Source organism: Ursus maritimus, unplaced genomic scaffold (assembly GCF_017311325.1).
Source record: "Ursus maritimus isolate PB19 unplaced genomic scaffold, ASM1731132v1 scaffold_18, whole genome shotgun sequence".
Taxonomy (NCBI): Eukaryota; Metazoa; Chordata; class Mammalia; order Carnivora; family Ursidae; genus Ursus; species Ursus maritimus.
Genome location: NW_024424230.1, coordinates 35,726,797 through 35,748,587, shown reverse-complemented (window position 1 = coordinate 35,748,587; position 21,791 = coordinate 35,726,797). Strand labels below are relative to the sequence as shown.

Genomic DNA, 21,791 nt, shown 5'->3' with positions numbered 1-21,791 from the left:
AGTTGGCAGCTTTTTACCCGAGGGCAGCCCCCCCAAGACAGGGGCTGCTCCAACTGCAGAGAGCTACAGCCTACTGACTGGGAGGGGACAAAAACAGTTTGAGGCCAGTAGAATTGGAAAGTTAGAGGAGTAATCCAGGGAGGAATCCGTGCAAAGGATGAACCCCTAAATATTGCTGTATGGTTTTCCATTGAATTACCATAACGAATTACCACAAGGTTAGTGGCTTAAAACAACGCAGATTTATAATCTTACTTCTGGAGGTCAGAGGTCCTGAACAGCTCTCACCAGGCCAAAGATAACAGGACACAGCGTGTCCCTTTGCAGAGGCTGGAGGGGAAAATGCATTTTCTGCTCACTCAGCTTGTTGACAGAATTGAGTTCCTTGAGGTCTGTGACTGAGTGTCCTGCCTTCTTGCTGGTTGTCAGCCGAGCATCAGTGCCAGCTCCCACCGGGCGCTGCTGCACTCCATGACTCGAGGCTTCCTTCCTCCATCTCCAACGGCCACAACGTTGGGTTGAGTCCCTTTCAGGCTTCAAATCTGTCCTCTTTGTCTTCTGTCTCATCTCTCTGACCTACCTGGAAAAGGTTCCCTACTTTTAAAAATCATGTGATTAGACTGGGCCCACCCAGATTATCCAGAATAACCTCCCCATTTTAGGGTCAGTAACCTTCATCACATGTGCAAAATCCCTCTCGTCATGTACAACAACAGATTCACATGTCTGGTGATTAGGACATGGACAATTTCAGGGGGCCACCATGCTGCCTACCAGAGTCTGTCCTCTGCCTCAAAGATGTCACATCCTAATATCAATAATTATCTTAAATACACTAGGTGTGCCAATTCAGTGACAGAGATTGTCAGACTGGATTAAAAACAAAACAAAACTTTAAAAAAAGACCCAATTGCATGCTATACACCAAAAAAAAAAAAAATGCACTTTGAGTACAAGGACACAAAGAGGTTGAAAGTAAAAGGACAGGGGTACCTGAGTGGCTCAGTCAGCTAAGCGTCTGCCTTCGGCTCAGGTCATGATCTCAGGGTCCTGGAATCGAGCCCCCTATCGGGCTCCCTGCTCAGTGGGGAGCCTGCTTCTCTCTCTCCCTCTGTCCCCCACTCATGCTCTCGCACGCACGTTGTCTCTCTCTCTCAAATAAATAAATAATAAAAGAATAATAAGTAAAAGGAAAAAAGAAAGTAAAAGGAGTTACACCAGACAGAGAGGAAGAATAAGAAATCTGAAGTAACCAGCAAACATATGAAAAGATGCTCAACATCGCTAATCATAAGAGAAATGCAAAACAAAACCACAGTGAGATATCATCTCATATCCATGAAGACAGTCACTACTGAACAAACAAACAAGTCAAGCAGCAACAACTGTCGGTGAGGAGGAGGAGAAATCGGAATGCTCATGTGCTGGCCGCAGGACTATGAAGTGGTACAACCACTATGGAAAACAGTATGAAGGTGCCTCAAAAAACTAAAAATAGAATTACCATAGAGTCCAACAATCCCATTCCTAGGTATTTATCTAAAAGAATTTAAAGCAGGATCTCAAAAAAAAAACTTTGCATACCCATGTCCATCACAGCAGTATTCAAAGTAGCCAAGAAGTGGAAGCAAACCAAATGTCTGTGGACAGGTGAATAGATAAAGAAAGTCTGGTATATACACACAAGGGAATATTATGCTCCCTTTAAAATGAACGAAATCCTGTCACCTGCTACAAAAGGATGAACCTCAAGGACATTACGCTAATTGAAATCAGCCAGTCACAAAAGGACAAAGACAGTATGATTCCACTAATATGAAGTATCTAAAGTAGTCAAAATGATAGAAATAGAACATAGAAAAGTGGTTTCCAAGAGCTGGGGAGAGTAAGGAGGGTACACTAGCGTTGAAGGGTAAAGAGTCTCAGTTTAACAATATGAAACAGTTCTAAAGGTCTGTAGCGCAACAGCGTGGGTATACTTGACACTACCAAACTGGACATTTAAAAATGGTTAAGATGGTAAACTTAATGTTATGTGTTTTATACCTCAATGAAAAAAAAGGAATCTGAAGTGACTATATTAATATGTGACAAAATAGACTTTCAGGCAGAGCATTATTAGAGATAAAGCAGGAAATGTCAAAACGATAAAGGGGTCAATGCATCAGGAAAACATGACAATGAAAGTATTTATGCACCTAATATCAGAGCTTCAAAATATCTTAAGAAAAACTAACAGAACTAAGGGGAGAAATAAGCAAGCCCAAAATCATCATGAAAGAATTTAAGACCCTGCTCTTGATAATATATGGAACAAGTAAACACAGAAAAATCAATAAAATATCTAAAAAACACCATAGCTCAGGGATTGGTGAACTGTGGTCTATGGGCCAAATCCCATGAATAAAGTTCTACTGGGAAACAGCCACACTCACTTGCTTCTGTATTGTGGGTGGTTATCTGTATGTGGCTGCTTTCACAGAACTGAGTACATACAACAGAGACCACATGCCTTGCAAAGCCTCAAATACTTACTACCAAGCCCTTTGTGGGAAAAGTGTGCAAACTCTACAAGAGTTTGACTGACTGTTTGGTAGAGCTATTGTACAAAAGCTGCTTTGAAGTCTTTGTTTGTCAGATAATTCCAACATCTGTGTCAATTTTGCTGTTGGTGTCTGTTGATTTTTTTCCCATGTGAGTTGAGATTTTCTTGTTTTTTCATAGGCCAAGTAATTATAGATTGTCTCCTGGAAATTTTGAATATTATGTAATGAGAACTCAGGTCTTTTTTAAGTCCTATGGGGAATGTACTTATTTTTGTTTTAGGCGATAGACCTGCTTAGGTTCACACTACAAGTTCAACCCGCCTTCTCTGAGTTGTGGTTCAAATTTAGGTTCAGTTTCTAAAGCCTTTGCAGTACCATTAGGGTAGATCCTGCATATTTACTACTCAGTGGTCATCTGGAACCTGAGCGATGGTCTGTTAGTTCTGTTCACAAAGTCACTGCTAAACTGATCATATCCATGTGTGCACCGCTCAGTGAGCTTGGAAATTCTCATCCAACTTAATGGGATTTTCCTATAAAGTTAAGAAAGAGCTCTTCTTTCTCCATAATCTCCCCAGTACTTTCCAGTAGTTTTCTACAATGCCCCTTTCTGGTTCTGTGGCCAGAAAGCTGGGGAGAGAAAGTTACTCCATCTTTGTGTTCCTCTGTGACTGCTCCCATCTTTGGCCAAGTGGGAAGAGGCAGAAAGAGAGGGGGAGGAAAAGCAAGAGAGATTGGTTGACTGAAGAGGAATGTTCCCCTTCCTCAGAATTTGGCTCCTGCTGGCTCCTGTTGTGGCCTTTGCTGCTGCCAACAAAGGATGGGTTGGGGGCTAAGGCTCAACTAATGGAGAGAAGGAAAAGAAAATGGAGAGAATTCCACACCCTCTGAGGGTTAGACGTTTTCAGCTAGTCAGCTGCTCCTAGAGCTCTCCCTACACACATCCCACTTCCACTTCTGGGCTTCAGGCTGCATTGCATTCAGGCCAGCAGATATCAAAGGAACAATAATGGTAAACTCACCTCCAGTTCATTGGCACTTTAAGTCCTCTTTTCATTCAACCTGCTACTGTTTACTTTTCAGTCTTCCTATGGGTGCTCTATGCAGTCTGCCCAGGTTTTATGATTACAGTCAGTGGGAGAGGCAGGATGGAGTGTACTTACTCCATTCTTACCCAGAACGAGAACCCTAATAAGAGATTAAAGAGGAGCTATCACTACAGATCTTATAGACATGAAAAAGATAATAAGAGAATATTACAAATAATTTTATGCCAATAAATTTGACAGTTTAGATGACATAGACAAATTGCTTAAGAATATAGTTTATCAAAACTAACACAAAAAGAAATAGAACAGCTTTAGATTTATTAAAGAAATTGAATTAGTTATCAAAAACCTTCCCAGAACACCCCAGCCCAAAATGGTTTCACTAGTGAATCCTTTCAAACATTTAAGGAAGAAATAATAGCAATCTTACAAAAAAACTCTTACAGGGAGTGCCTGGGTGTCTCAGTCAGTTAAGTGTCTGATTCTTGATTTTTGGCTCAGGTTATGAGCTCAGAGTTGAGCTCAGCGAGGAATCTGCTTGGATTCTCTCTCTCCGTCTCCCTCTGCCTTTCCCCTGAGCACACACACTCTCTCTCTCTAAAATAAATAAATAAATCTTAAAAAAAAAAAAATTAAAAACCCCAACAACAACAAACCCCAAAAACCTCTTTTGGAATGCGAAGGAGAAAGGCATGCTTTTCAACTTGTTTTGTGAGACCAGCATATCTCTGACACTAAACCTTACATGACGTAAATACAAAAAACATTCATAAAATATAAGTGAATTGGGGTGCCTGGCTGGCTCAGAGGAGCATGAGACTCTTGATCTTGGGGTCATGGGTTTGAGCCCCACACTGGGTGTAGAGATGACTTAAATAAATAAAACTTTTAAAAAATAAAACATAAGTGAATCAAATCCAACAATACACAAAAGCGTCACGAGAAAGTGGGTTTTATCCCAGGAATACAGAGTCGGTGTGACTAGATCAATCAGTGTAACTCACTATATTTAGGTAATAAAGGAAAAAACCTATATCTCAACTGATGCAAAAAAAGGGGAAAAAAAAGAGGATTTGACAAAATTCAACATCCAAACTCACTGTTAACAATTGTTAACTCATGGTCAAGCTAATTTCATTTTCAACCCCTTCAACTTCCTTTCCTTCCAGTATGATTTTGCAGCAAATCCTTATTGAGCCCCTGCTCTGTGCCAGGCCCTGGGCTGGGAGTCCATGTACAGAGCAGCCAACAAGTCCCGCTGCCAGGTGTTCACATTCAGGAGGGGTACAGGTAAATGGTGAATGAATAATAATTTCAGATAGTGAGGTTATGATGACAATAATAAAAACCAATTATGGCAGAGAGGGACTTGATGGGCAAGGGTGTATGTGTTGGGGGGAAGTTCTTTATTCCAGTAGTCAGGAAGGCCTCTTGAGAGATATTTGAGCTGATCTTGGAATGATGAAGAAAAGCAGCCATGGGAGGGATCCTCTCTCAAAGTGGAAAACAGCAAAGGCCCTGCAGTAGGTCTGAGCAGGACATGTTGAGTGACAGAGAAGGCCAGTGTAGTAGGGCCAGGGTGAGGGTGGGTGGGTGAGACAAGGTGAGGTCTGAAGTGGGGCAGCAGCCATGCAGGGACCTGCACAGCACAGCCAGGCAATTGCGTTCCAGGTGCAATGAGGAGCCTGGAAACTCTGAGCAAGGATACTCCCTGTCCCCCAAAATGACCTCCATTTTAAGAAAGTCACTTTGCTCTGTGAAGAATGGACTGGGAGAGAGGAAGCAGGCGACAGAGGGCACCGGAAAAGAATGTTGGAGGCCATGGCAGGGGTGCAGGCAAAAGGGAGGGTGGCTAAGGTGTGCAGAGAAGTGACCAGAGTCCCTATCTGCTCCTGGTGGGGAGCTGGCACCGCAGATGCACTGGCTGCAAGGGGTGGGAAGAGGAAGCAGCCATGGCACTTGGTGGGGCTGGGATAGAAGAAGACAGGGTGGCTGGGCAGGTTGGTGGGGGAAATCAAGAATGCCATCTGGGCCGCACTGCATCTGAGAAGACAAGTTGCAATGCAAGCAGAGATGCTGAGGAGGCATCTGGATATAGGAGTGTGGTACTCAGAGGCAAGAGAACTGAAGGAAAGTGTGCGGAGGGGGGGCAGGGGGCGGGCAGGGGAAGTAGGCATGTGTGCACGTACAGTGCATCTCTCTTCTTTCTGTTGTATTGGTTAGTGAAGCAGATAAAGAATCCAGAAACAGATGCAATGATGTTAAAAAGCTTATATGTGATAAACTGGCATTTCACCTATGCCCTGGGGTTATGAGGACTGTATGAGTTACAAGTAAGATGCTTAGAAAAATGCCTGGCACATATTCAGTGTTTGTTACGTTTTTTTAAACTTCAATCCCAATAGCAAAAGAGTAATTTACCTATGAAGAGATATCCACACAACTTGCTAACCATTTAGAAAAATGTGTTTACTTATACTTAAGTAAAAATACATTTTGTATTGATTAAAGATGTGCATTGAAGAAATTAAACTAGAAAAGTATAAGAAAAACATTTGGATGAATAGTTAGTTGTCTAGTCTTGGCATAAATGAGGCTTTTTTATTTTACTATTTCTTAATTTTTTTTTTTAATGCTTCACAAATTTACATGTCATCCTGGCACAGGGGCCATGCTAATCTGCTCTGTATCCTTCCAATTTTAGTATATGTGCTGCTGAAGCAAGCCTACATGAGGCTTTTTTAAAGCTACACAGGAGGGGTGCCTGGGTGGCTCAGTCAGTTAAGCATTTGCCTTCGGCTCAGGTCATGATTTCAGGTCCTGGGACTGAGCCCCAGTCCGGCTCCCCACTCAGTGGGGAGTCTGCTTCCCCTCTTCCTCTGCCCCTCCCCCTGCTTGTGGTCTCTGTCTCTCTGTGTCAAATAAATAAATAAAATCTTTAAAGCTACACAGGAAATCCAGACCCAATAATGAAAAATGTTTGACCATACAAAATCCTATATGGTAAAAATGCTATAAACCATGCCAAAGATAAGAGGTAAGAAAGTATTGCCTTATATATGACAAGCATGGGATACATTTCCCCCAAACACAAAGATCTCCTAGAAGCTGATAAACATCCCAACAGGAGATTTCTCTTCACAGGAGAGAATGTAAAGCATCAAGAAACATATGAAAAGAGACTTCATCTCACTAGTATTTAGGTGAACCAATGGCTATCACATCTTCTGACCCAAGTTTCTCAGATATTGATGCTGGGACTGCACATATCTACAACCTATTTTGGATGATCTGGCAAATAAAAATGTGCATAGCATTCCACTCTGTAATTTCTCTTTAGGAATTCGGACAAAAGAAATAAAAAGCATCAGTATATATAAGATTTTTGCTGTTGCAAAAATATATGTCCTGTCCTGGGAAGATGTGTATGATCTGTGGTTAAGGAAAAAGGCAAGTTATGTAGTAAAGGACTAACTTTCTATTTTTGGTTTAGCTTTTTTTGTGTATGTTTTGGCTTTTTAGTGTGTGTGTGCGTGCGTGTGTGTGTGTGTGGTGAGAGGGGATTTTTACACACTAATCCATTTACTTATGTGTGGACATAGAGGAGAAGATACCCAATTAAAATATGCCTCTACAGATTGTAAATACATTTTTCTCTTTAGAAACTTCTGTATCATTTGACTAAATGCTGATCAGAGAAGTAGGATGGAAAGGTGGGAAGAGCAGATGTAATAAATTTTCTTTTAAAAAATTAAAATATGTCTCTACAGATGTAAATATATTTTTCTCTTTACAAACTTCTGTATCATTTTGACATAAGACAGGCCAGGTCTGAGGACCCAGAGGCTAAGGATCCCTCTTGGCTAAGAGGATCCTTGTCTTTGTGCAGGAGAGCAATCAGGGAAGTGAAAGCAGAGTTTATTGAATAGTATAAGTAACAGAGTATAGCAGATGGAGAGTCTGGGAGACTCGGAAAGGAAAGGAGAGTGAGTCTCTTCAACACTTGGGGTTAGGGGTTCATATTGGAAAGGGGTCCAGGGTACATGTTCCTTCATAAATCCAGGGTAGGGTCGAATTCAAAGGTGAGTGACAGGTGAATAATAGGTATTATTTCATAAATCATCAAAGGTGGGGGTATTGATGCCAGTGTTGGGTGAGGTTTGTTCAAACCTAATGTCCTGGAACATGTTTAAGATTCAGTTCTTAGATTTTATCAGGTATTTGGATGCCTAGTATTTGTATTTTATCAGGTATTTGGATGATTAACTTTCTTGCCTCCCCCTTGGAGCGGGAACATAGTTTCTTCGGTTTATTCAGAGGCAAGGTGAAATATAGAACATGAACAAATGGGGCCTTGCAGAAAAACAGCAGAGATGGAGCCTTTCTAAAAATGGAATCCTTTCAGTTTCCCTATCTCAATTTAAGTCCTTTCAGATATTGAAAATTAAGGATAATAAGGGTCTAGTCTCCAGAATTTATTTTTTGAAACTCTAACAACTCAACAACAAAAGGCAAACAACCCAATTTTAAAATGGGCAAAGGACTTCAATAGACATTTCTCCAAAGAAAATATACAAGTTGTCAACAAACACATGAAAGAATGCTCCACGTCATTATTCACTAGGAAATGCAAATCAAAACCACAATGAGAAGCCACTTCACACTCACTAGGATGTTTAGAATAAAAATAAATTTTAAAAAATGAACAAAGGAGGAAAATGAGGGTTGGGAAGATATGGAGAAATTGGAAACCCTGTTAAACATGAAATTACCATATGACCCAGCATTTTCACTCCTGGGTGTTTATCCAAAAACAACCTCTGAAAACAGACCTGTTCCTAGCAGCAATATTCACAACAGCCAAAAGGTAGAAACAACCCAAATGTCCAGCATGGATGAATGGATAAACAATACTTGGTATGCATACAATGTGATATTCAGTCATAAAAGGGAATGACGTTCTGATATAAGCTCCAAGGTGTGTGTACCTAAAAAACATTATACTAAGTGGAAGAAGCCAGACACAAAAGATCACGCCTATGATTCCATTTACAAGAAATGTCCCGAATAAGCCCAATGAGCCAGAAAGCCGACTAGTGGTCGCCAGGGCCTGGGAGGGAAGGGAGAATGGGAAGCAACTGCTAAATTGGGTGGGGTTCCCTTCCAGGTGACAGAAACGTTTCCAAACTCGGTAACAGCGGGGTTTGCACAACACTGAACCTGTGCCGAACTGTTAACGTTCTGCTGTGTGCATGAAGAACGGGAAAGAAGGTGAGCTGGCTTCTGCTCTGAGAGCAGGCCGGCCTGCTCTTCCCTCCCAGGCCCACGGCCGAGTTGACAAGGGTGGCCTCCTTGCGGGCCGCACACCGCCTGCCCGGCCCAAATCAACACCCCGGATGGAGAATCTAGAAGGCGACGCGGGCTGAGGAAATGACAACAGGAGTACCACAGAAGCGCTATCAGGAGCGAGAAAGAGAGGCCCGCACAGCACCGGCGTGCAGACGTCGCCAACCCCGCTGGGTCACACCGCTCCGCGCAGCCGCAAGTCTGCGGAGGATCCTCGCCGGCCCGCGGGGGACGGGGCGGAGCCTGGGGGCGGAGTCTAGGGCGGGGCCAAGGGAAAGGAGAGGGTCGGCCTACGGGAGGGGCGGGACGCGAGGGAGACCGGAACTCGTCAGCAGCGAGCGCGGGTTTCCGGAGGGAGCTTGGATTCCGAGGTGAAAGGCCGGGAGGTTGGGAAGCCGGCTTTCGGAGAGTCGTCTTGTGGCTCGCCTTAGTGGCGTGGGGCGGCGGGAGCGATGAGGCAGAAGCACTACCTTGAGGCTGCGGCGCGGCAACTATACGGTAGCTGCCCGGGCCAGGCTCGCTATCTCCTGTAAGAGAGGGGCGGAGGGGAGGCGGGCGGCGGCGGCGGCGGGCGGCGGCGGCGGCGGGGTCTCCCCTCGTCCCTCACGTGTCTTCTTCTCCTTTCCAGCTGGGCCTACAGTTCGTCACACGGTAGGGAGAACGTCCGACGGTTGTGGGTCAGGTTCTCGTCGTCCCGCTCCCCTCCATTCCGCGCAGCGCTCAGGATGTCGCAAAAGAGAAATCTCATCGACCCACTGCCCTCGTAACCCCCCCCCCCAGTGGCTTCTGTTTCGTGAAAACTCCGGATTCCTTAGACCTCTTTTCTAGATACCCTCACTTCCTTGGTGACAGTTTTTCATCCAGTCTCATGGCTTCCAAATTTATACACCCCACCAAGACTTCTCCCCATTCTAGGCTCATAACCAGATGCCGCCTTGACACCTTTTGAATGTCTGTCAGGCCAAAACTTGAGCCTTACCCCCCAACAAAGCCCTCCTCCAGTTCCTCCCAATTCAGTAAATGGTAATTTCATCCTTAGGGTGAATTCAGCCCCCAAACCCTGGGGCCATTCGTGACTCCCTAATAGCCTTCCTCTCTAAGCCAACATGCCAGCAAATAATGCCTGTTGGCTTTGGAATATATGCAGAACCTAGCCTCTTTTCACTAATCCATCTTATCATCCTGGACCAAGTCATCAGCTGGGTTATTGCCAACAGCACTCATGCATGTCTATATCCATTCCCAATTGAGCAGCCAAAGTGAGCCCAGGAGAAGCCCAAGCTGGATCATGTTGCTTCTCTGCCACAAACTCTCAAATGACTTCCCATCTCAGGGTAAAAGTGAAAATCTTTTAAAAGGACTACCAAGGCCCTACATCAAAAGCCCACTTTATCATTCCAACCTGCTTTCCCTTTGGCTTACTCAGCTCCACCGTTAGGCCTGCTTGCTTTCACAGCCTTTGAAGTTGCCCTTTCTCTGACTGGAACTCTTACCTCACATATCTGTGTGAATTCCTTCCTCGGTTCCTTCTGCTCTCTAAAGATGTCACTCCACAAAGCCTTCCCTGGCTACCTTATTTAAGACCATGGCAGCCCCATTGCCACTCCCTGTTCGCCTCTTTTGTCTTCCCAGCGCTACACAGTTGGTGTTGCTATATTTACTTTGTCCACGAATTGTCCTTTATTCACTGTTCTGTCTCTTGTACCCAGAACTGTGCCTGGCACTTGACAGTCACTCAATAAGTATGAATAAATTTAACATTTGGCAGAGCTGAGTGAAAGCATGGTCCTTAGTTGAGTGCTCACTAACAAATAATTGGTGAATAAAATCAGGGTGTGCCTCCCTTTCCATTTGCATTGCCCTCACACCCTCACCTTTCCCTAATAGCCACGCTTTCTTTTTCACTGTACTTCTACCTGAAAACGCTTTACCAGTAATGGATGCCATCTCCAAGTACAGATATTTGGAGTATTTGACCTTCGTCAAGCCACTTTGGAGTGCTTCTGGCTGGTCCATACAAAGTTTAGTAGTATCCAGGGCATTTTAATCATATTTTGTTACAGTTGTTACCAGTCTTACTTTTGTTTGCCAACGGCTCCCCTAGAGTGTGAGTTATTTAAAGATAGCAGCTTTTTTACTCCTTATTTATGACTCCCCAGCCTAGCATGATAGATGGCTGTCTTGATTGCACAGACAGTCTGGGGCAAGTCTGTTCTATTACCTTGTACTGAGAGCTACCTGCAGAAAGCCTGGCCCACAAATCACAAAACTGTGCTAATTGTTTAAAAAAGAAAATGACAGTATACATATAATTTATTGATTTGTGATAAATATGTTTGTAAAATTGTGAGACAGCCTTTGTTACTTAGTAACAAGTAATGAGTAAGGTAGCAAAGAGTGGGGACCTAACATGTCTATTGCTAAAAGGAGTGAATGGGTAGAATTACAGTGTTTTGCAAAATAAATTATTGCCAATTTGTCTTTTTTGCAAGTTCTCCTATTTTGAGTTTGCTTAAAGAGAATATATATCCGTTCATATTAAATAGTATACTTTATCACAGAATTTTGGCTGTTTGAGGTAACAGATATTCTGATTTGCTGAATCATGAGTTTCATTTGTATAATTTCAGATGATAACATCACTTTTGAAGGAACATGTCCGTACTGTTTCCAGTTGCTGGTTTTGGATAACTCTCGAGTGCGCCTCAAACCCAAGTCCAGACTGACACCCAAAATACAGAAACTTCTTAACCGGGAGGCAAGAAATTATACACTCAGTTTTAAAGAAGCAAAAATTTTGAAAAAGTACAAAGACTCTAAAAGTGTATTGGTAAGATTTCAATTCCAGTATGTATAAATAAACTAGAATTTTCTTTTACTTAAAATGAGGTTAAGGATCAGGCTACATTATAACTCAGAGGTTTGTGATAGTATACATGGATTGTCAAAATATATACATAAATTCTTTTTCTAGTGATTGATGTTTCATTGAGAGTAAAACTTATTTTTAAAAAATTGATTAATGTATAGTTGATACGTTAGTTTCAGGTTTACACACAGTGATTTGACAGTTATATACATTATGAAATTCCAACCATGATAAGTCAGCCTCTGGAATTAATGAAGTAAAGAGGTGTGAGAATTCATTTGATTGGTTTTATAAATTGATTTAGATCTATATTTATAGAATATAGAATCGCTAAGGGTTTGAAGGGGTCACTTAGATTTTCAGTGATAATTTGCCATGTTTTATTGGAAAACAGCTTGGAGTTCTCCAACAAATATTAAATGTCAACTGCTTTTATAAAGAACATTCTTCCAGATGTTAAAGGGTATCAGTCACAGTCTGATTCCCCCCAAACATGGTTTTACATTGAAAAAGTAGGGACTTTGTTATCTTTAAAAAGGTGTTTTAGGGGCACCTGGCTGGCTCAGTTGGTGGAGTATAGGACTCTTGATCTTGGGGTCATGAGTTCAAGCCCCACACTGGGGCTTAAAAATAAAATCTTTAAAATAAATTTAAAAAAAAAATGTGTTTTATATTAAATACAGATGTTTAGCCAGTAACTTTTTATTGAAGATTTTCTCATTTTAAATTTGTATCTTGTCTGATTACTGCTGCTGGATTACGGACTCCCTGAGGGCTGCCTCTCTTACTTGGTCATACCTGGTGTAGTCCCTTACGTACAAGAATTTAATGAACATGTAGTTTATTGAATTAAATGATAAGAGAAATCAGGCCCAATATTTCTCCTTTTTACGGTAGTTGACTACTTGTAAAACATGCAACAGAACAGTTAAACATCATGGTAAAAGTAGAAGCTTTCTCTCAGCACTGAAGAGCAGTCCTACCACTCCTACGAGTAAGCTCAGCCTGAAGACACCAGAGAGAAAGACTCCAAGTTCTGCAAACCTCAGTCATACGTGTGGTTCCAAGGGCAAGAGTCCAGCCTTGATATTCAGGTATCTTAATTTGTTAAGCTATTTGCATTGCTGGTGTAAACTCTTATTTTTTCTACTTTCCTCTGTTTTATACTCCCTAAATTTGCCTAGCAGTTCAGGCCTTGGCCCCCATTTTTTTCGTCCATACCCTTTTCTTCTCTAATGTCATATGCACACATAATCTGTGCTTATAACTTCCAGCTATATTCCTCTACTTCCAGCCTCTCCCTCTGCCTGTTCTCAGCTCCTGCTAAATATATCCACTTTATCACCCCAACATGTCCCCACAGCTGACTACTCAAACCGGCTCGTCCTCCTAAGTTCCTTATTCTGTCAGTAAACATGCCCTTGTAGACAGTCTGACGTGAAATGGTGCGTAGAGTAGACAACTCCTACTCCCTTGGTCCTTGTCCAATTAGTTGCCAATTTCTAAATGTCCTTCCTCCATGGGGTTTGCATCTGTTCTTTTTTCCTCCTGCTGTGTTCAATCTGTATTCACTTTTTGCTGGGACTACTACATTAGTTTCCTGCTTCTAGTTTCAAACCCTTCTAGTCTGATAATTTCCTTAAAGCACAGCTCTGATTAGCTGTAGCATGTAGATCAAATGTTCCAGCATGGCTTCCCAGCCCTTCCTAGCTGGCACGAGTGCATCTGCTGGCTTACTTTGCCTTAATTCATCCTATGTGTCAGCAAAACTGAACTGAAGTAAACTCACAGTTTACATTCCTGCTCTAAACCTTTGTTCTGGGTATTTCCTCTGTCAGAAATTCTTGTGGAAACTTCACTGGATAGGGATTTGTCAGCTGCTACTCAGTTAACTATATGACTGAGCACTGAACTATTTTTGTAATTCACAGTACTTTATTCACTGTGATAGTAAATTTAGTTTCATAGAAACTGGGAAAGGGGGGCGCCTGGGTGGCACAGCGGTTAAGTGTCTGCCTTCGGCTCAGGGCGTGATCCCGGTGATCTGGGATCGAGCCCCACATCAGGCTCTTCTGCTGTGAGCCTGCTTCTTCCTCTCCCACTCCCCCTGCTTGTGTTCCCTCTCTCGCTGGCTGTCTCTATCTCTGTCGAATGAATAAATAAAATCTTTTAAAAAAAAAAGACTCTCTTAAAAAAAAAAAAAAAAAAGAAACTGGGAAAGGAATTTTGAACATTTTTATACCAAAAGAGAAACTGAGTCTGATAGTTTCTTGAACATAAATAGCAAAATTCAGCAAGGACTGAATTATCTGTTTACTGCATTGAGTTTTTTATATTGGGTTGACATTTATAAAATTGGATAAAAATTAAAATTTCAAGTCTATTTTTCTCTATATTTTGATTTAATTATTTTGATATTTGGCATGATAGGAATTCATAGAGGTTTCTACCTTATTGGATAAATGTAGATAAAAGAGAATTTGGCATATTTAAAATAATTCACTTGCGTTTAGATCAGACTGCTTCTTAGTTATATGCAGGAATGAGAAAGATATTTCACATTTATCGTACAGATGGGTAATAGAAGAAGGATCAGACTGACAAAACCCCAATAAAGTTTCGTGGGTGTGGAACACAATTGGAGGGCATGAAATAGAAGGAAACAAAAATACACACACAGCAGCGGGGGAATCATTCATCCAGCAAATATTTTTAGAAGACCTCTTCTGTGCCTGGCACTGTTAAGAATTAGTGGAATATACAATTAGTAGTACAAAGTCTGCCCTATGGAACTTACATTCTAGGTGGGGAGATACAATGGAGTGGTACCTGCACGTGTAGATTAAAATTCTTCATTTTTTAGAAAGGAAATGGTCTTGAGCTCTGAAGAAAGAGGTTTTTAAAGTCCTTAGAATTGTCATGAATCTTGATGTCAGACTTAAAGGGAACTCAGACCTGATGACACTTTACTTTTAGCCTTCTTCAGGTGTGATAGAAACTTCCAGAACCACCCAGTATATCTCCTGAAGGTTGCCTAAAGCCTATGTAGTGAGGAGATTTTTAACAAAATGGGAATGAATGCTGCGTCCAGCCACTGCTCATTTATGGCCATAATACACAAGAGTAGAAAGGGATTCTAGAAGCAATTATTTAGGCTAAGCAGGAAAAGCACTTTTTAAACTTATTTATCAGTATGCCTAAGTGTGGTTTTGTTTGTTTTCAGGACACCTATATCTGGACAGTCAACACCCACTTGTTCCTCAAAAAATGTGAGCAAAACAAAGAAACATTTCTCTCAACTAAAAATGTTGCTTAGTCAGAGTGAATCCCAAAAGAATTCAAAGTTGGACTTCAGAAATTTCTTACTGTCTTTGTAAAGGATGGGCTGTGAAAATAAATGTTTAATGCAATTTCTGAAACTAAAGTTAGTCAGAAAAACAGCTTTCTTAAAACTTCTTTTTTATTCTGGGGTGCCCCGGGTGGCTCAGTTGGTTAAGCTTCTGCCTTCAACTCGGGTCATGACCCCAGGGTTTTGGGATCGAGCCCCTGGTCCGGCTCCCAGCTCAGTGGGGAGTCTGCTTCCCCCTCCCCGCTGCTTGTACTTGCTCTTTCTTACTGTCTTGCTGTCTTTCAAATAAATAAATACAATCTTAAAAAAAAAACCAAACACCTTTTATTTATTCTTTAAATACATGGAAACTAGGGTCCAAGAACAGACTTTTCTGGGCATTTTTCAGTGTTTATGGAGAGAATACCTCATGAAAATGAATAACTGAATCCTGCCTACCTCACAGGTGGTTGTGAGGTGGTGTAAAATATATGAAAGGTCCTTGTAAGTAGCAAAGCTATATGGACAGTGAGTGGTTATATTATTTTATCTTCCCATAATTAGCAGTTTACATTATGTCATTTTCTTTCAGAAAGAAATTGAGACCTTTATGAGAGGGCCTGCTCATTCCTTTCTAGGTGTTTTTGGCTTTATTGCTAATTCAGAAAAAGGTTGAAGTATGTGTCCTTGTTTTTCCACAATCATCTGCATAACTGTATTAGTAAAAGCTAAACATTAAAAAATTTTTTAAAAATAGAGCTGAGGGGCGCCTGGGTAGCACGGTCGTTAAGTGTCTGACTTCAGCTCAGGGCGTGATCCCGGTGTTCTGGGATCGAGCCCCACCTCAGGCTCCTCTGCTGGGAGCCTGCCTCTTCCTCTCCCACTCTCCGTGTTTGTATCAAATAAATAAATAAAATCTTAAAAAAAAATAACAAAAATAAAAATAGAGCTGAACATTATTCCTGTTTTGCATGTAAAAGTCAATATATGGAGCATTCTTAATTGTAAATCACTCAGATACCCTAGGTTTCATTTTTATAATTTTCTATTGTTCCTAGCAATATTTTATCTCAAGTGGCATTTCATTTGCTCTGGTGAAGACTTATTTCTAGGTCTTAAAATTTAGAGCAGAATACAACATATTAACAGTTTAGCTATGTTAAATCTTCTCTGGAACACAGATATACTAAAATGATAGGCTAGGGTTGTAGTCAACCTGTCTTTTAAAAATTCCTTAAATAAATAATTTAGATACTTTAAACTATAATCTGTTTCCAAGCTCTCTCTGCTGTTTAAAAATTTAAACTTAAACTTCTATTAGGGCCTGGCAAACTTTGAAAGTCCAAGGTTATTAACAAGTTGGTCTTGTAGTTACATGAAGTGAAATTATACTAATAGTGCCAGCATCAGAGAGGGATGGCAAGAGTCATCCTTCTGAACTTCTTTAGCCTTTGAGCCACAGGCTGAGGGAGCTGGGCCTTCCCTTTGTGTCCAGGGCATCTAATACAATACTTTGGTCATGGCACTTTACCTTTCTCGCTAACTTCTCACTGGAGTTATCTGCTCTTGTTTGCTTATCACCCATAGTGACCTCTTTATAGTTCTTAGGACATAGCATTTTCTTGCCAGTTTGGGGCCTTTGCATGGTTTTGCAGACTGCCCTCCACTCCAACCCCACCACATTATGAAGGGCCACTCTTTTATCAAAGTGCTGGTGGCCCTATCATTTCCTGATTCTGATTGTGTCCCCAACTGCTTGTGAGCTCTTTGCCAGCCTGCATGATTCTCATTTGCTGTGGCCCAGCACATAGCACAAGCACGGCAAATATCCCTAAGCCCCTACATTTACATTTGAATTCATTAGCCCACTTGTTACAGACCAGGTTTAGAACACAGGTCCTTTAAGCTACCTGACTGGGAAATGGATAAGAAGTAGTAAAAGCAGGAACTTCTAGGTGGGAAGTTGTTCACATTAACTCAGTCGCAAATGAAAAATACTATGGATTCTTGACTTTCTCTTCTGTTTGGCAGAAGGGTCTTTGGTCATCTTTAAAGAGAATATTAATGCTGTGGACATAAAACTCAGAAGAAAACCTAGAACTAAGTCTTCATAACCTTGGATTAAGCAATGGTTTCTTAGCTATGACACCAAAATCAAAAGCAACAAAAGAAAAAATAGATAAATTGGACTTCAAAATTAAAAACGTGTGTTTAAAATGAGGACAGCATCAAGAAAATGAAGAGATAACCCACTGAATGGGAGAAAATGTTGGCAAATCATGTATCTCTTAAGAGGCCTATATCCAGAATTATAAAAAACTTTAAATTCAATAATAAAAAGACAAAACACGGACAAAGATTCTGTGCAGACACTTCCCTGAAGAAACAAATGGCCAACAAGCACATGAAAAGATGCACAACGTCTTACATCTAACATTAGTCATTAGTGAAATGCAAATCAAAACAGTGAGCTACCACTTCATACCCCCTAGGATGGTTAAAATCACAAAGAGTAACAAGTGTTGATGAAAATGTGGTGAAATTGGCACTCACACATTGCTTCTGGGATTGTAAAATTTGTGCAACCATGTTGTAAGAATTTGGCACTTCCTCAAGAAGATGAGCATAAATTACCATATGACACACAATACCACACCTAGTTACATACCCAACAGAACTGAAAACAAAATCTTGTATATACATATTCATAGCAACATTATTTGTAATAGCCAAAAAGTGGAAACAACCCAAATGTCAACCTAACTACAAATGGATACATAAAATGTGATATATCCATACAGTGGAATATCATTCAGCCATAAGAGTGAATTACTGAAACATGCTAGAACATGGATGAACCTTGAAAATATGTTGAAAGAAAGTAGACACAAAAGTCCACATAATGTATGATTCAATTTATAAGGAATGCTCAGAATAGGAAAATACATAGATTAGTGGCTGCCTGAGGCTGGGGGGGAACAAGGAATAACTGCTAATGAGTATGGAGTTTCTTTAGGATGATGAAAATGTTCTGGAATTAGCAACGGCCACATAACTCTGAATACTAAAAACCACTGAAGTCTACAATTAAAAGGGTGAATTTTGTGGTATGTAAATTTTATCTCAGTAAAGCTGTTCTTAAAAAAATGAAAATGAAACATTTCCTAAACAGATTACAGTGTAGATACTTAGGATTAAATGAAAATGATAGTCTCGTAAAGAGAAGCAGCAAACGTGCTTTGTACAGCTCAGGCTTCGTACAGCTCTAACTCCTGGACGTCCGTCCCATTGCCATACGGCTTGTTCATACACTGATGTATCTGCTGCAGTGCTTCCTAAAGACAGCTCCAGTTAGCTCTGGGCTGTTTGTCCAGTCATGGGATAAGGAGCCTAGAACATGTGACCAGAGAGCACCACTGACCCTGGGGACTGCAGCAACCCCATGCTAAAGGCTGCCATTATGAGGATGAAAAAGAGGCCCTCACCATCCAGAGAGGGATGGGCTGGGCAGAATGCTGAGGAAGAAAACCTAATCAAGACAGGGTGGGAAAGGGGCGAGAGCATAGACCTAATGATGGCCTCATCTGCATCACAAAGAACTTTGGGGTCACATAGTTGATGACAATCTGTAGGCCATTGTTCTCTCCCTCAGCACAGCCCCTTGGACCTTAACTGCAGAAAGCACAATGGTGAATTTTAATGTCCACTACTCAGATTTTAGAACTCTGAGTAATATTCGTAGGTGGCTCACCCCTGAGAGGGACAGAGGGACAGTCCCAGTGAATTAACTGGGACTTCAAATGCAATTACACACTTGAGGCGCCACTCTACTTCAAAGCTGAGTTCTCTCATTTTCTCACTGGTGCCTCTCTCTCTCCAGAAGAGCCAGCCTTCCTCCTACCCAACAGGCCAGTCTGCCCATCTAGCCTGGATGCCACCCCTGCTCTGACTCCAGTCATTGGAATAGTCCTGCCTTTTCCTTCATCTTCAGCTTCTTCCTCTTCTGGATCCTTCCCCTCCACACTTTTTCTTCTTTCAGTAAACCATTTATTGATGTGTAACACCCACAGAGAAATGCTCAAAGCTTGGACCACAAGCCCGGGTTGGATGCCTCAACTGGACTTGTAAGGCACCCTTCCTGCCTGCACAGTCTTCTCACACAGAGGTCTGGTGAGACTTGTGCCTGTGTGCCTCCCAGTCCGAACTCTGGGGGTGCTGCAACCCCAGGGTATAATTCAGGTAGAAAGTGTTCAACACGCTTCTCTCTATCCTGGGACTAAATTTACAATTAAATATAAACAGGAATTTTTATAAATAAAAATAAATTTGTAAAAAATACTAGTTATTTGAAAAGAAAATACCAATTTTTCTTTTAAAAGCCATTATGGAGACAATTTTTCCAGAGGCTACTAGCTTTAATTAAGTGCAATTTTTCTTTTATTTCTTTGAAGATTTATTTGAGAGAGAGAATGCGAGCAGAGATGGGGCAGAGGCAGAGGGAGAGAGAGAATCATCAAGTAGGCTTCCCACTGAGTGCGGAGCCCAGCCTGAGACTCAATCCCAGGACCCTAAGATCATGACCTGAGCCAAAATCAAGAGTTGGCTGCTTAACCAATTGAGCCACCTAGGTGCCCCACATAATTTTTATTTTCTATTTGGATGATTAAATTGTTCTGTCTTGGCCAGTGAGAGCCCCCTTTAAGCTGGCTTTATTCTTGTAACCCTATGAGAACTTTGAAAGCATTCTCCTTGCTTTCTTGCAAAAAAGTTCCAGGACCATCGTCATTCTCTCAGGCCTAAGACATGGAAGCATCCACTCTCCAAGAAACCCTGCTAGTTTCGAACAGAAAGTAGTGATGCCAGAAACAGGATGTTGTGGATACTTTTACCGAAGGATAGTAATGGTGCTGCTACCAGACTCCTAGAAAGTGAGAGCTCGAAAAGATGAATTCTTAAAAATCCTGAGTTCTCATATTTAAAATTTACCTCTCACATTACCAAATGCCTACTTGAATGTTTTAACCCTTCAACCAAATGACAGTATCCTTTATAATGTGATGAGCCATACAATTATTCCTTTAATTATTCTTAATTCTGATAAAAAAATGACTTGTTTGGGAGGTAGTACAGCCTACTGGTTAAGACTGTAGCTTTGTGGTAGTCTATGACATTTAATTAACTGTGTAATCTTTGGCATTCTTAATTTCCAAGAGTCTGTTTCTTTCCATGTAAAGTAAGAATAATAACAGTACTTACCTGATAAGGATGCTGTGAAGACTCAATGAGGTGGTACGTTAAAAACACCCAGAAGAGTAGATGGCATATTGAAAGTGCTCAAGCAATTTGTCCTACTATCATAATTGATCTAAAAAAAAAATCTATAAAATTATGAATATCAACACCAGTAAAAAACAAAAACAAACACAAACAAAAAAAAACAACACTAGAAGAATAAGATCTAGCATTCCCCTGGGTTGTTGTCCTTTGAAAGCATTTGTAAAAAAACTGTTGTGATTATACTGACAAAGACTCTCTTCTTGACCAAACTTTACTGAGCCCTATTTTTGACTAGGTGTCATCCTTGGGCTCTGTCTTCTACCTGCCTAACCCAGATTTAGCAAGAATCCTGCTAGGTCAGTTGAGGGCGAATTCCCCCACCCTTGACATCTGATCATCTGGCCTGCCTTCAGCAAGAATCCCCTCACCTTTGATGTCTCCTCTTAGTAATCTCCCACCCCATTGTTCCCCTCACTCTGTTCCTTGGCTATAAATCCCGAGCTGTCTGACATCTTCAGAGTTGAGCCACATCTCTCTCCCCTATTGCGATAGTCTTGATACATATCACAAAAGTCCTGAATAAAAAGTCTTTCTTACCCTTTTGACAAGTGTTACAATAATTTTTTTCTTTAACAGTATCAAAACTTGTCTTAATATATCTTCAGTCTAATTGTTTAAGTTCATATTCAATTCAAGGCGGTTTGGTGTTCTAACAATTGACAGCTTTGGCAACTGATTCCTTGAGGTAGCATTTGAGTACTGGAGATTAAGGGAAACCTGTCCTATGAATTCACTTCATGAAATGCAGAAAATCCAAGTGGTTCGGTCTCCAAAGTTATGCACAAGGGGTCATTCCAGCTTCAGTTATGTCTTCTTGCAGTGGCTCAATCCATAGTGGTAAGTGCAAAATTTTTATACCCAAGTTCCTCTGGAATAATTCCAAATCACCTTTTACTTTTCTCAAAGACAGAAACTGTAGCAACACTTTTGGAATTAACATATTCTTTCATAAATTCGGCATCCCAAAATGTTAGTTTTAAATCTTGGGTACAATTATCAATTGTCATTAAAGTTAACAGACAAAAGAGAACGCAGTGGTACAAGTGTTTAAAGTATACAGTTTTTTTAAATATTCATTTCAATCTTGTTAAGCCCTTTTGTATTGATATGAAATATTTTAAATTTATCTTTTCAGACCAATTAGCTTTTTAGAGAACATTTTTTTACTAACTTTAGTATACAATTACACACACACACAGGTCAAATGTACATATAATTTACAGTATTTAAAAAATGTCTTTAAATCCTCAACTTTTAGAAATATAAAATCTTTAGACCTATCATTAAATCATACTGGTTTCAGATTAGTTATTTCA

General features: G+C 40.9%; 1 protein-coding gene, 1 long non-coding RNA gene and 1 other non-coding gene across 4 annotated transcripts; 1 reads left to right on the top strand and 2 right to left on the bottom strand.

Moving 5' to 3' along the window:
- Positions 1–1,104: 1,104 nt before the first annotated feature.
- On the bottom strand, positions 1,105–9,155 carry LOC103663544. Its single transcript, XR_568794.2, has 3 exons — positions 9,042–9,155; positions 3,569–3,734; positions 1,105–1,153 (listed from the first exon to the last, which is right to left on the bottom strand). It is a non-coding gene; the product is annotated as an uncharacterized LOC103663544 (long non-coding RNA).
- LOC121103290 lies at positions 6,217–6,319 on the bottom strand. The gene has a single exon (XR_005835448.1). It is a non-coding gene; the product is annotated as a U6 spliceosomal RNA (small nuclear RNA).
- A 111-nt stretch (positions 9,156–9,266) lies between the features above and the next one.
- Positions 9,267–15,460, top strand: CUNH18orf21 (chromosome unknown C18orf21 homolog). Of its 2 annotated transcripts, XM_040632591.1 has the most exons (5): positions 9,267–9,470; positions 9,570–9,592; positions 11,572–11,771; positions 12,708–12,904; positions 15,034–15,460. In XM_040632591.1, the coding sequence occupies exons 1-5, from the start codon at positions 9,394–9,396 to the stop codon at positions 15,185–15,187; spliced, it is 651 nt and encodes a 216-aa protein (XP_040488525.1). In that variant the 5' UTR covers positions 9,267–9,393; the 3' UTR covers positions 15,188–15,460. The 2 variants fall into 2 exon arrangements, with proteins under 2 accessions (XP_040488525.1, XP_008689494.1); XM_008691272.2 differs by lacking the exons at positions 9,267–9,470; positions 9,570–9,592 and adding an exon at positions 9,650–10,275.
- Positions 15,461–21,791: the final 6,331 nt, after the last annotated feature.

What these genes read in the sequence shown, in the direction of transcription:
- CUNH18orf21 (XM_008691272.2), top strand. Translation starts at nt 10,164, where the DNA reads ATGCATGTCTATATCCATTCCCAATTGAGCAGCCAAAGTGAGCCCAGG. An exon ending in AAGACTCTAAAAGTGTATTG is followed by an intron (nt 11,772 to 12,707) that starts GTAAGATTTCAA and finishes TTTTTACGGTAG; the next exon opens with TTGACTACTTGTAAAACATG. An exon ending in AGTCCAGCCTTGATATTCAG is followed by an intron (nt 12,905 to 15,033) that starts GTATCTTAATTT and finishes GTTTGTTTTCAG; the next exon opens with GACACCTATATCTGGACAGT.